Genomic DNA, 15,403 nt, shown 5'->3' on the forward strand with positions numbered 1-15,403 from the left:
ATTGACAGGAATGGGGGAAATAAATACAGTAGAAGAAGAATGGGTAGCTTTGAGGGATGAAGTAGTGAAGGCAGCAGAGGATCGAGTAGGTAAAAAGACGAGGGCTAGTAGAAATCCTTGGGTAACAGAAGAAATATTGAATTTAATTGATGAAAGGAGAAAATATAAAAATGCAGTAAGTGAAACAGGGAAAAAGGAATACAAACGTCTCAAAAATGAGATCGACAGGAAGTGCAAAATGGCTAAGCAGGGATGGCTAGAGGACAGATGTAAGGATGTAGAGTCCTATCTCACTAGGGGTAAGATAGATACCGCCTACAGGAAAATTAAAGAGACCTTTGGAGATAAGAGAACGACTTGTATGAATATCAAGAGCTCAGATGGAAACCCAGTTCTAAGCAAAGAAGGGAAAGCAGAAAGGTGGAAGGAGTATATAGAGGGTCTATACAAGGGCGATATACTTGAGGACAATATTATGGAAATGGAAGAGGATGTAGATGAAGATGAAATGGGAGATATGATACTGCGTGAAGAGTTTGACAGAGCACTGAAAGACCTGAGTCGAAACAAAGCCCCCGGAGTAGACAATATTCCATTGGAACTACTGACGGCCGTGGGAGAGCCAGTCCTGACAAAACTCTACCATCTGGTGAGGAAGATGTATGAGACAGGCGAAATACCCTCAGACTTCAAGAAGAATATAATAATTCCAATCCCAAAGAAAGCAGGTGTTGACAGATGTGAAAATTACCGAACTATCAGCTTAATAAGTCACAGCTGCAAAATACTAACACGAATTCTTTACAGACGAATGGAAAAACTAGTAGAAGCCAACCTCGGGGAAGATCAGTTTGGATTCCGTAGAAACACTGGAACACGTGAGGCAATACTGACCTTACGACTTATCTTAGAAGAAAGATTAAGGAAAGGCAAACCTACGTTTCTAGCATTTGTAGACTTAGAGAAAGCTTTTGACAATGTTGACTGGAATACTCTCTTTCTAATTCTAAAGGTGGCAGGGGTAAAATACAGGGAGCGAAAGGCTATTTACAATTTGTACAGAAACCAGATGGCAGTTATAAGAGTCGAGGGACATGAAAGGGAAGCAGTGGTTGGGAAGGGAGTAAGACAGGGTTGTTGCCTCTCCCCCATGTTGTTCAATCTGTATATTGAGCAAGCAGTAAAGGAAACAAAAGAAAAATTCAGAGTAGGTATTAAAATTCATGGAGAAGAAATAAAAACTTTGAGGTTCGCTGATGACATTGTAATTCTGTCAGAGACAGCAAAGGACTTGGAAGAGCAGTTGAATGGAATGGACAGTGTCTTGAAAGGAGGATATAAGATGAACATCAACAAAAGCAAAACAAGGATAATGGAATGTAGTCTAATTAAGTCGGGTGATGCTGAGGGAATTAGATTAGGAAATGAGACACTTAAAGTAGTAAAGGAGTTTTGCTATTTGGGGAGCAAAATAACTGATGATGGTCGAAGTAGAGAGGATATAAAATGTAGGCTGGCAATGGCAAGGAAAGCGTTTCTGAAGAAGAGAAATTTGTTAACATCCAGTATTGATTTAAGTGTCAGGAAGTCATTTCTGAAAGTATTCGTATGGAGTGTAGCCATGTATGGAAGTGAAACATGGACGATAAATAGTTTGGACAAGAAGAGAATAGAAGCTTTCGAAATGTGGTGCTACAGAAGAATGCTGAAGATTAGATGGGTAGATCACATAACTAATGAGGAAGTATTGAATAGGATTGGGGAGAAGAGAAGTTTGTGGCACAACTTGACCAGAAGAAGGGATCGGTTGGTAGGACATGTTCTGAGGCATCAAGGGATCACCAATTTAGTATTGGAGGGCAGCGTGGAGGGTAAAAATCGTAGAGGGAGACCAAGAGATGAATACACTAAGCAGATTCAGAAGGATGTAGGTCGCAGTAGGTACTGGGAGATGAAAAAGCTTGCAAAGGATAGAGTAGCATGGAGAGCTGCATCAAACCAGTCTCAGGACTGAAGACCACAACAACAACAACATACATACACCATCCACTGCCGAGATATGTAACTTTCTACCAGATTCTGGCAGCGTATTGCTGTGCAGTGAGGATAGGAGACTCCCGTTCACTGCTGATATGCATGGATGGTACAAGGATTGTGTCAACTGTGTGCATTTTACTAAACGGGTTTTCATCAAGATATGTATACGTGCCGCCCCCCCCCCCCCCCCCCTGTACCCCCCCATGAATCATGGACCTTGCCGTTGGTGGGGGGGCTTGCGTGCCTCAGTGATACAGATGGCCGTACCGTAGGTGCAACCACAATGGAGGGGTATCTGTTGAGAGACCAAACAAACGTGTGGTTCCTGAAGAGGGGCAGCAGCCTTTTCAGTAGTTGCAGGGGCAACAGTCTGGATGATTGACTGATCTGGCTTTGTAACACTAACCAAAACGGCCTTGCTGTGCTGGTACTGCGAACGGCTGAAAGCAAGGCGAAACAACAGCTGTAATTTTTCCCGAGGGCATGCAGCTTTAATGTGTGGTTAAATGATGATGGCGTCCTCTTGGGTAAAATAGTCCCCCATTCGGATCTCCGGGCGGGGACTACTCAAGAGGACGTCATTATCAGGAAAAAGAAAACTGGCGTTTCACAGATCGGAGCGTGGAATGTGAGATCCCTTAATCGGGCAGGTAGGTTAGAAAATTTAAAATGGGAAATGGATAGGTTAAATTTATAGTGGGAATTAGTGAAGTTCGGTGGCAGGAGGAACAAGAGTTTTGGTCTGGTGAATACAGGGTTATAAATACAAAATCAAATAGGGGTAATGCAGGAGTAGGTTTAATAATGATTAAAAAAATAGGAGTGCGGGTAAGTTACTACAAACAGCATAGTGAACGCATTAGTGCGGCCAAGATAGATATGAAGCCCATGCCTACTACAGTAGTACAAGTTTATATGCCAAGTAGCTCTGCAGATGATGAAGAAATTGATGAAATGTATAATGAGATAAAAGAAATTATTCAGGTAGTGAAGGGAGACGAAAATTTAATAGTCATGGGTGACTGGAATTCGAGAGTAGGAAAAGGGAGAGAAGGAAACATAGTAGGTGAATATGGATTGGGGCTAAGAAATGAAACAGGAAGCCACCTGGTGAGTTTTACACAGATCATAACTTAATCATAGCTAACACTTGGTTCAAGAATCATGAAAGAAGGTTGTATACATGGAAGAATCCTGGAGATACTAGAAGGTATCAGATAGATTATGTAATGGTAAGACAGAGATTTAGGAACCAGGTTTTAAAATGTAAGACATTTCCAGGGGCAGATGTGGACTCTGACCACAATCTATCGGTTATGAACTGTAGATTAAAACTGAAGAAACTGCAAAAAGGTGGGAATTTAAGGAGATGGGACCTGGATAAACTGAAAGAACCAGAGGTTGTACAGAGTTTCAGGTAGAGCATAAGGGAACAATTAACAGGAATGGGGGAAAGAAGTACAGTAGAAGACAGGAAGTGCAAAATGGCTAAGCAGGGATGGCTAGAGGACAAATGTAAGGATGTAGAGGCACATCTCACTAGGGGTAAGATAGATACTGCCTACAGGAAAATTAGAGAGACCCTTGGAAAAAAGAGAACCACTTGTATGAATATTAAGAGCTCAGATGGAAACCCAGTTTTAAGCAAAGAAGGGAAAGCAGAAAGGTGGAAGAAGTATATAGAGCGATGTACTTGAGAACAATATTATGGAAATGGAAGAGGATGTAGATGAAGATGAAATGGGAGACACGATACTTCGTGAAGAGTTTGACAGAGCACTGAAAGACCCGAGTCGAAACAAGGCTCCGGGAGTAGACAACATTCCATTGGAACTACTGACTGCCTTGAGAGAGCCAGTCCTGACAAAACTCTACCATCTGGTGAGCAAGATATGAGACACGCGAAATACCCTCAGACTTCAAGAAGAATATAGTAATTCCAATCCCAAAGAAAGGTGGTGTTGACAGATGTGAAAATTACCGAACTGTTAGTTTAATAAGTCACAGCTGCAAAATACTAACTTGAATTCTTTACAGACAAATTGAAAAACTGATAGAAACCGACTTCGGGGAAGATCAGTTTGGATTCCGTAGAAATATTGGAACATGTGAGGCAATACTGACCTTACGACTTATCTTAGAAGAAAGATTAAGGAAAGGCAAACCTACGTTTCTAGCATTTGTAGACTTAGAGAAAGCGTTTGACAACGTTGACTGGAATACTCTTTCAAATTCTAAAGGTGGCAGGGGTAAAATACAGGGAGCGAAAGGCCATTTACAATTTGTACAGAAACCAGATAGCAGTTATAAGAGTCAAGGGGCATGAAAGGGAAGCAGTGGTTGGGAAGGGGGTGAGACAGGACTTTAGCCTCTCCACGATGTTATTCAATCTGTATATTGAGCAAGCAGTAGAGGAAACAAAAGAAAAATTCAGAGTAGGTATTAAATTTCCATGGAGAATAAATAAAATCTTTCAGATTCGCCGATGACATTGTAATTCTATCAGGAACAGCAAAGGACTTGGAAGAGCAGTTGAACGGAATGGACGGTGTCTTGAAAGAAAGATACAAGATGAACATCAACAAAAGCAATATGTGGATAATGGAATGTAGTCGAATTAAGTCGGGTGATGCTGAGGGTATTAGATTAAGAAATTAAACACTTATTAAAGGAGTTTTGCTATTTGGGGAGCAAAATAACTGATGATGGTCGAAGTAGAGAAGATATAAAATGTAGACTAGCAATGGCAAGGAAAGCGTTTCTGAAGAAGAGAAATTTGTTAACATTGAGTATAGATTTAAGTGTCAGGAAGTCATTTCTGAAAGTATTTGTATGGAGTGTAGCCATGTATGAAATGAAACATGGACGATAAATAGTTTAGACAAGAAGAGAATAGAAGCTTTCGAAATGTGGTGCTACAGAAGAATGCTGAAGATTAGATGGGTAGATCACATAACCAATGATGAAGTATTGAATAGAATTGGGGAGAAGAGGAGTTTGGACAACATGCATACGTGTGGACTGCCTTTTATACTTTGACTTCATGTAATGTAACATGGCAATTTTATAATGAGTTCCATTATGTATGTGAAATTTTGTATTTCATGTGATTAGTGAAACTAATTGCAGGGCCCTCCCTCTTCCCTTCATTATGTTCATGTTTTCATCTTAGATCAAATCATGGCAGCATAGGGCTATTGAAACTAGTCATCTCAGAACAATAAAAGCTTTTACACTGCAACTGTGGCATACGAAGTGTGGTCATTTCCAGTCACATAGATCATCCCACACCACATCATACCGTATGGGGAATGTTGGCGTGAATAATTACACTGTCATGGACGCAGATTTTATAAGAGTAATAACTGAATGTAGTAGTTGGGCTCATTATAAAGAACCATTTTAAAGGAGTAGTATCCATACTGCACCAAGTGAGTACACCTATCAGTCTGTTGTACATATGAGTGAATACATTAAAAAGTATTTCACTAATAGTTGTATACTAATAATGGAACAAGAACAAGTTTGGACTTGCGTTTACCAAAGGATAAACAAATAAAAAACTCAAAACGTCATTTTCTACCAGGGAATAATATTGTATAACAATTTGCCCAATGAGATGAAAATGTTACTAACAGACATGTATAGTAGAACCTTGATTAACCATCACTTTTGACTCAAGGATGCAGATGGAACACTGAAAGTGTTTGATAATCACAGGAGAATTAAACACATCATTTACAGATCTCCAAACTATGTACTAAATCAAAATTATGTTTCGAAAGTACGTTTCTAATAACGAGAAAGGAAAACTGAAAATTTTATACACTGAAAATCTATTTAAAAGTGTCGAATGCCTTTTTTTCCCCCGACCTTGACTTTGTGGCTGCGTCATGCCACTTCTTTGCCCACAATATGTGCACAGCTTGTTTCAAATATTTGAGGGTTGAGGGCAGTCTCCAGTGTAGTCTCCTTTGCTGTAGAGTGACTGATCTTTTGGTCCTCTTCCTTTTCTTCACCATCTGATTTCTCTTGCTCACACTATACTGTTGCAAAACAAGATCAATGATCTGTTTATCTTGAAATTTCTTCATTGGTAACAGCAGTGACATCACCTTCTGTTAAGCATTCCTCTACATTAGCATGCTGGATATAATTCGGAAGAGTCTGCAAATCAGTCACTAAATCAGGAGTGGCTATCTCTTTAGTTCCTGGAAGTTCTTGCTCTTGGGTTAGGCTAGGCCAAGCTTGCTTCCACGATTTTTTTGTTGAGTGATTTTCGTAAGTTCTTCCCTAGATTGAGCAACGGTATAAATAAATTGCATCTTTTATATTGGAGCTTGCCCCCCCCCCCCCCCCCCCCCCCCCCCCCCCAAGATGATCACAACCCTCTTCCGTTTTCTGTAACAAAGCACTGTTGTACGTATTTCCTCCTGTAATGTCATTATGTCATTTTAACCAATCAGTAACTCCCTAGCCTGTTGGCTGGATTACTGAAGTCATGTGGAGGGACAAAAACATAGCTTTTATGTCATCTTGTTGAAGTTCAGACTCAGAAGGGTGGCTTGGAGTTTTGTCTAGCAATAAAATGGTGTGGTGTGGTAGGGTTTTGATTTAAAGTATTTTTTAACAGCCAGAACAAATGCATCAGAAACCATTCTTTAAACAAGTTACCATTCATCCGAGCATTATTATTTTCTCTTAGCTTTATAATAAACAGGAAGTAGGCCTACTGACATGTTTGTTTTTGAAGGCTCTTGGTTTCTCAGATTTGCCAATTACAAACAATTGCAGTTTATAGTCACTACTTGCATTGCTGCATGTTGCTTGCTCAGCCTATTCTTTGTTAGTTTCATGCTGGCAACTGTTTCATTCTTTGAGGCAAGGGTCTTTTGAGGGAGCATTTTGTCATTTAGCCCAGTCCCGTCAATGTTGTATAATTGATCAGTTACCAGTTTGTTTTCTGACTATTTTTTCAAATTTTTCAACGAACTCCCTACATGTATCATCATCAACAGAAGGTTCTCCACCTGAAATAGCAAATTGCCTTACACCTGATGATTTTTTCCACTGGCGACACCAACCTTGCTTGGAATTAGTCTTCCTTAACCCTCAGCTTGTGATGCAACTGAATAGCTTTTTCTTTTATGATAGGGCCTGAAAGTGCCCCCCCCCCCCCCCTCACCTCCTCCTCGTACGTCTTTCCAGACAAACCCAAACCCACACAGCATCACCCAAGCATGCTGTTCGACATGGAGTGCAATCAATTGGTTGGACACATGGTCAGATAATCCAAGGGGTGGGTTAATCAAAGGTTGAATAATGGAGGTTCTGCTGTAGTTAAAAAGGCAGCTAAAAATGCACTTCATAAATAACACATACTACACGGTTAAAGATCAGGACTCAGGGTAGGGTTCATAACCAAAGGGGAGCATTAAAACATCTGTTGCATTTCTGTTCATAATCACAAAGTGAAGCTATCACAAGCAAATGCACCAAGAGCTATAGTGCATGATAGGAACATCTTGTCAGTCTCCTGAACTAAACATCTCAGTCATCAAGGGGGATACAGTCTCATTTTCCCAGATAAATTACAGGAAGGACATAGAGACATCCATGTTCTTAGTCGTGGAATTCCCGGTGTCCATAGTGTTTGCAGTGCACAACTTCATATTCGGGAGGATGGAGTTTGACCTGCCCAGCTATCTGGATTTAGGGTTTTTGTGGTTTTCCTTCATAATTTCAGGTAGACAGGATTGTTCCTTCAGCAAAGCAACGGATGGCCACCTGTGTTATCCTCATAAACATTCTTAAGTATTCTGTGTGTGTGTGTGTATTTTGGCACTATTTATTTTCATTGTATTATAGTAACAGATCTTAAATCACTGTGAAATAATCCCTGGATTGTGCATAGTAAAGCAATGTTATTTTTAAAGAAACTTTAGATTGATGTCAGCTTTCCATTTTCTGATAACAATAGATACTCCATGTACAGGGTGCATATTTTTACAGGAGAATAATGCTGGTCAAAATTAGTGAAAAGGGTGACCTGTAAACATATGTCTGGAAACAAATATTTGTTGAGTTTGGTGCAATTCTATCCTATGATGGCCCTCTTTCTAATCACACTACTGGAGATGCTTAATGTGCTTATCATTCATTCTTAAATATCATTCACCCAACCTCCAAGAATCACGTAACTAATCTGTAAGTAAAACACAACCTGGGAACTGGGTATTTTCAACATTCTGTCTTACAGTCCATTGGCAAAACTTGTTATGTGGCATGGCTTTGTGGCCTGAAAGAAATTGCACATGTTGTAAGTAATATGGATAAAGTAACTGCTCATCTAGTGAACATGCATTAATGAATATTGGGCAATCCGGAGATAGGGTTTCCATGGTTTTCGTGATCTATATAAAGAAAAATGTAAATGTTTTTTGTTAAAAATCTTACATCTCTGGAAATTCTTCAGCAATTGCTTTTAAATTTTGATACAACTTTCTGTGCAACAAAGCCTGTGTTTTATGTGCCTATTTTTTTTATAAAATATATTATTACTTATAAATAAATATGTATTATATAAAGGGGAAGCATTTTACCAAAGATCTTGAAAAGTTCTTGGCCTATTTACTTCAAATTTTTACACTATAACATTCAGACTGACATTAGGTTGTATATACTTTTAAATATATATAATATCTAAATATATATGGTATATATAAATGGAAAACATGGTTACCACAAATCGTACACACACACACACACGCACACACACACAATATGTTGCTTTGTTTTCTTCCTTCCAGATGGTCTTCACAGAAAACAGGAAAGATATATTTCTGGCTTATGGGCATGCGGTTAGAGAACTGCTACAGAATATGAATTTGCAACAGCAATAAAACAAGGCTCAAGGTCAAAGGGAGGGAGGAGCTGGACAGACATGTGAGGAGAAATGGAAGTACAGAACAGAAAGGAGGAGATCGACAGAGACAGGGGGAGGAGGAGGTTAGGACTTACCTGCATACTTGTGTGTTACAAAGTGTGCATTCTCTTTTCCATTTAAGAAGACTGAGCCACAGCAGTGCGTAGCTGGGTACAACTAGTTACTTAATACAAATACATTGATGGTTCTTTTGGAAAGGGTACTCTGATCTACTTTCCCATTCTCATTGAATCTGAGCTTGTGCTTCATCTCAAATGATGTCGTTCTCAGCGGACACTGAATACCTATTTTCCTGTTTGCTGTGGGCTTGAACAAGTCATTACATTATTATGACGATCGCATTGAGGTAGTGAATGTTTAGGAAACTGGTTTACTTTGTAAATAAAGCATGTCCTTCTCATTCAAACTTTCTCATGTTAATTTCATAATAAATCAGTTTGTGGTAGGACATAATTATGTTATACTTTGTTCTGTACAGGACCATGTACTTTATTATTTTCTGTTCATGAAATAGTGCCAATATTGTCAATAAAAATTAAGTTTAAATTCTATTTAAAAATGAGATAACCTTAAAGAAAGGAAGTGAGTTCTATAAACAAACAACTGTTGTGGTGGTTTGGATTAAATTTTATATTTCATAATGTTGTGCAACTTATAATCCTTTACTTCTCTACATTTCTTAGTTTCTTAGGCATTAAGCTATATTGTTCAGTGTTTCAGTTTCATGTTGATTAAAAAAAAAGAGGAAAGTGATCCATTAACAGTAGATATACAAACATAGTCGTACATGTAGTTATGTTGCTTCTTAAGGTTAGATTTCGTTGTACAATGAAAATGTTTAAGATCAAGTCATGCATACTATTTAATTCTTAGAGTCCGTGTGTTCCACAGCGGCCAAGTGCACATCATCTCTTCTGAACAGGACGACAGTGATGATGAATTTGTTGCTGCTGCGACTCCTCCAAGGATAGATCCAGATCCCAACACAAAAAATTTAGATGTAAGTATATCGACTCATTTGGATATTATGTTCACTTTTTCTGCCTGGATGTTTTACTGAACCTTGATTTCATTTCAGAAAAGCGAGTTTAGTCTGACTACAAGACAGTCATGTGGCCTATTACATTCCATTGGGAGGAAGCGGCCGATTTCTGTTGCTGCCATGATAAATGCAAGAGAGGTAAGGAGAATAGATACTCTGCGAAAGTTATTAATTCAGATATAAAAGACTTTATAAACAATTTTTCTATTAGTTGATGAAAATCTTAATTCTTTAATCTAATCCATTATATTTTTATAGTATTTTTATTCTTGCTGTCTCATTTTTTAGTTGAGTCTTAGCCTGCTAAATCTATTTAATTTTCTTTGTTATCCTCTTACGGATAACTAGCTGTGACTGAATGCGATGTTCTGTGGTGAAATTCTTTGTATTTAATAGTAAATGGAGATAATTGTTAAAAATAACAGTGTGTTAGTAGTAGGAGTAGTAGTATTAGCAGCAGGTGGTGGTGGTGGTGGTGGTGGTGGTGGTGGTGGTGGTGGTGGGTAACACGTGATCACCACGTGTACACTGCCTGTATGCTCACCACGTCAGTTATGTATGTGCTTGTACTAATAAATCGGGGTCAGTCCATACCAAGTGGTCCAGCACTGATTGCTTGACCATCTCAGAAAAATTTTATATTTGGTGAGTGGATCCCCCAATGTTTAGTAGCCACAAAAATATTTTTTAAAAAAAATTATTGTTTATTATTTTGAAATGGCAGCCATATTTGTTCCAGGCCGCATGTGTTTCTTTGTATTTGCAAGCATCTACATTTTTTACAATTATTCAGTAGTGGATTGTCGTAAGCCTTTCAGATAAAATGCATTTAGTTCAGCACACTCTGGGCTACAAATTAACATCATTATCACTTAGCTGGATGTATTCTTTAATATATTTTTAATAGTTCAAAGTTATCAGCCACAAATTAAAAAAAAAACTCAATTTTTGAACAGTAGTTTCCCAAAGAAAGATTAATTTCTCAGCTTTAATACTTTTTCTGCTATTACACTGTATAGTATAGTTACTTTTTATAGAGTATCAGTGGCAAGCAGCTTACACTTAAAAAAATACACTATTTTAAAAAATGGATTTTTTTTAACTTTTCCATTTTGTAGCCTGCAATATCTTTGTTGAGGGACCAAATAAAAATCTTAAAATTTCACGCTTATTAGACCTTTATGATATCAAACCTCAGTATAAATTTCAACTTTGAGATTCAATTGGAAGTTATGGATAAAAGATTACAAACACGAGTCAGAAATATGTTTTTTAACATCTGCGATATCGGGTAGGCTAATCAAATGAAGTATACCAGTTGCATAGTGTAACACACCACATTACACTAGCTAATGATTATTTGTCAAAACAATGCTGTGATAATTGTTTCAGCAGGCTAACAATTGCATCTGCAAGCCTATACAAGTCTGATTGTTGTCTTCCCCCTTATACCAACAATTGTCTACTCACACTTATTTAGCTAGAAGTTTTTGAAGTGTGCAGTTGAAAAATGGTGTCTCAGTATTCTGATTGTGTTGTTATTAATGAAGCATGTAAGAAAAGTGTGTGTGGAGTGTATCCTAAAGACATTACTTTAATCGAAGATTACAGTGAAAAAGAAAAAGTATTGTTTTACTTAAGAGTCGGCCCAGAGGTCAAATCAACATGCAGGTACCATGAAAAGAAATACTTCAAAAAATTTCACCATCTTTTTGGTCAGTTTTGCAAGGACACTTTTGAGAAACATAAGAAACCTATAACAAGAGGTCTGCGAGAAATAACATTTGATCATTATTCTAAAAATAAAAGCCCTTTTGTCAATCTCATACCAGGAAAGTCATTGTGTCCAACATGTTATTCTAAGATACTTGTAATTCACAAGAGAAAGGATAGTGAAACCTCAAATATAGAACTTTGTGACTTACGAGCAACCATTAAAAAAGTAGATACAGCTTGTGAAATCCTGGGTATATTGCCTGGTAGTAAAATTAGAAAACTAAGTCAAGATAAAAGACCAAGTGCCTTGAATGCAAAAATTGAGAAAGTGACGGCTACAGTCAAAAAGAATTTGGAAGTTTCATTTCAAAATACAATTTGTATTAAAACAGATGGAAGTTCTAAAACATCACCAACTGAATATGATGATTTTATAGAAAAACTAAAAACTAAATGCAGTACTCCAAACAAAGAGGATAAAATTGAGATTATCAATTTACTGATGAATTCTTGGCGTGGAGCAAAAGTCAGTGATAAATTTAATGTGTCAGAATGTCTTGTTAAGTTAATAAGGCAATTAGTGAAAGAACTGGGAATTTTACCAGCATTACAAAAGAAAAGTAGTTGAAAACACAGTCAATAAAGTTAGTATGTATTACGACGATGACAATAAAAGTTGTTTGATGTGTGGCAAAAAAGACTGTGTTTCTGTGAAAGAAAATGATTATGAAATTCAAAGACAAAAAAGGTTAATATTGTGTAATTTAAATGAACTATTCACTGAATTGTTGTTGGTGTTGTGGTCTTCAGTCCTGAGACTGGTTTGATGCAGCTCTCCATGCTACTCTATCCTGTGCAAGCTTTTTCATCTCCCAGTACCTACTGCAACCTACATCCTTCTGAATCTGCTTAGTGTATTCATCTCTTGGTCTCCCTCTACGATTTTTACCCTCCACGCTGCCCTCCAATACTAAATTGGTGATCCCTTGATGCCTCAGAACATGTCCTGCCAACCGATCCCTTCTTCTGGTCAAGTTGTGCCACAAACTTCTCTTCTCCCCAATCCTATTCAATACTTCCTCATTAGTTATGTGATCTACCCATCTAATCTTCAGCATTCTTCTGTAGCACCACATTTCGAAAGCTTCTATTCTCTTCTTGTCCAAACTATTTATCGTCCATGTTTCACTTCCATACATGGCTACACTCCATACGAATACTTTCAGAAATGACTTCCTGACACTTAAATCAATACTGGATGTTAACAAATTTCTCTTCTTCAGAAACGCTTTCCTTGCCATTGCCAGCCTACATTTTATATCCTCTCTACTTCGACCATCATCAGTTATTTTGCTCCCCAAATAGCAAAACTCCTTTACTACTTTAAGTGTCTCATTTCCTAATCTAATTCCCTCAGCATCACCCGACTTAATTAGACTACATTCCATTATCCTTGTTTTGCTTTTGTTGATGTTCATCTTATATCCTCCTTTCAAGACACTGTCCATTCCATTCAACTGCTCTTCCAAGTCCTTTGCTGTCTCTGACAGAATTACAATGTCATCAGCGAACCTCAAAGTTTTTATTTCTTCTCCATGAATTTTAATACCTACTCCTAATTTTTCTTTTGTTTCCTTTACTGCTTGCTCAATATACAGATTGAACAACATCGGGGAGAGGCTACAACCCTGTCTTACTCCCTTCCCAACCACTGCTTCCCTTTCATGTCCCTCAACTCTTATAACTGCCATCTGGTTTCTGTACAAATTGTAAATAGCCTTTCGCTCCCTGTATTTTACCCCTGCCACCTTTAGAATTAGAAAGAGAGTATTCCAGTCAACATTGTCAAAAGCTTTCTCTAAGTCTACAAATGCTAGAAACGTAGGTTTGCCTTTCCTTAATCTTTCTTCTAAGATAAGTCGTAAGGTCAGTATTGCCTCACGTGTTCCAACATTTCTACGGAATCCAAACTGATCTTCCCCGAGGTTGGCTTCTACTAGTTTTTCCATTCGTCTGCAAAGAATTCGTGTTAGTATTTTGCAGCTGTGACTTATTAAGCTGATAGTTCGGTAATTTTCACATCTGTCAACACCTGCTTTCTTTGGGATTGGAATTATTATATTCTTCTTGAAGTCTGAGGGTATTTCGCCTGTTTCATACATCTTGCTCACCAGATGGTAGAGCTTTGTCAGGACTGGCTCTCCCACGGCCGTCAGTAGTTCCAATGGAATATTGTCTACTCCGGGGGCCTTGTTTCGACTCGGGTCTTTCAGTGCTCTGTCAAACTCTTCACGAAGTATCGTGTCTCCCATTTCATCTTCATCTACATCCTCTTCCATTTCCATAATATTGTCCTCAAGTACATCGCCCTTGTATAGACCCTCTATATACTCCTTCCACCTTTCTGCTTTCCCTTCTTTGCTTAGAACTGGGTTTCCATCTGAGCTCTTGATATTCATACCAATCGTTCTCTTATCTCCAAAGGTCTCTTTAATTTTCCTGTAGGCGGTATCTATCTTACCCCTAGTGAGATAGGCCTCTACATCCTTACATTTGTCCTCTAGCCATCCCTGCTTAGCCATTTTGCACTTCCTGTCGATCTCATTTTTGAGACGTTTGTATTCCTTTTTGCCTGTTTCACTTACTGCATTTTTATATTTTCTCCTTTCATCAATTAAATTCAATATTTCTTCTGTTACCCAAGGATTTCTACTAGCCCTCGTCTTTTTACTTACTTGATCCTCTGCTGCCTTCACTACTTCATCCCTCAAAGCTACCCATTCTTCTTCTACTGTATTTATTTCCCCCATTCCTGTCAATTGCTCCCTTATGCTCTCCCTGAATCTCTGTACAACTTCTGGTTCTTTTAGTTTATCCAGGTCCCATCTCCTTAAATTCCCACCTTTTTGCAGTTTCTTCAGTTTTAATCTACAGGTCATAACCAATAGATTGTGGTCAGAGTCCACATCTGCCCCTGGAAATGTCTTACAATTTAAAACCTGGTTCCTAAATCTCTGTCTTACCATTATATAATCTATCTGATACCTTCTAGTATCTCCAGGGTTCTTCCATGTATACAACCTTCTTTCATGATTCTTAAACCAAGTGTTAGCTATTATTATGTTGTGCTCTGTGCAAAATTCTACCAGGCGGCTTCCTCTTTCATTTCAGTCCCCCAATCCATATTCACATACTATGTTTCCTTCTCTCCCTTTTCCTACACTCGAATTCCAGTCACCCATCACTATTAAATTTTCGTCTCCCTTCACAATCTGAATAATTTCTTTTATTTCATCATACATTTCTTCAATTTCTTCGTCATCTGCAGAGCTAGTTGGCATATAAACTTGTACTACTGTAGTAGGTGTGGGCTTCGTATCTATCTTGGCCACAATAATGCGTTCACTATGCTGTTTGTAGTAGCTTACCCGCATTCCTATTTTCCTATTCATTATTAAACCTACTCCTGCATTACCCCTATTTGATTTTGTGTTTATAACCCTGTAGTCACCTGACCAGAAGTCTTGTTCCTCCTGCCACCGAACTTCACTAATTCCCACTATATCTAACTTCAACCTATCCATTTCCCTTTTTAAATTTTCTAACCTACCTGCCCGATTAAGGGATCTGACATTCCACCCTCCGATCCGTAGAACGCCAGT

The 15,403-nt window shown here is 38.2% G+C and overlaps 1 protein-coding gene across 4 annotated transcripts in view; it reads left to right on the forward strand.

Annotated features, from left to right (window-relative positions):
- Nucleotides 1-15,403, forward strand: part of LOC126482852 (DDB1- and CUL4-associated factor 11) — a 134,189-nt gene that overhangs the window by 38,713 nt on the left and 80,073 nt on the right. For 2 of the 4 annotated variants that reach the window (XM_050106570.1, XM_050106568.1), the window contains 2 exons: nucleotides 9,857-9,983; nucleotides 10,062-10,163. In XM_050106570.1, the coding sequence (XP_049962527.1) occupies nucleotides 9,857-9,983; nucleotides 10,062-10,163 (229 nt within the window). The remainder of the gene's footprint in view (nucleotides 1-9,856; nucleotides 9,984-10,061; nucleotides 10,164-15,403) is intronic. The other 2 variants (XM_050106571.1, XM_050106569.1) reach the window with 1 other exon arrangement.

The sequence above is a fragment of the Schistocerca serialis genome, chromosome 1 (assembly GCF_023864345.2).
Source record: "Schistocerca serialis cubense isolate TAMUIC-IGC-003099 chromosome 1, iqSchSeri2.2, whole genome shotgun sequence".
NCBI classification, from domain to species: domain Eukaryota; kingdom Metazoa; phylum Arthropoda; class Insecta; order Orthoptera; family Acrididae; genus Schistocerca; species Schistocerca serialis.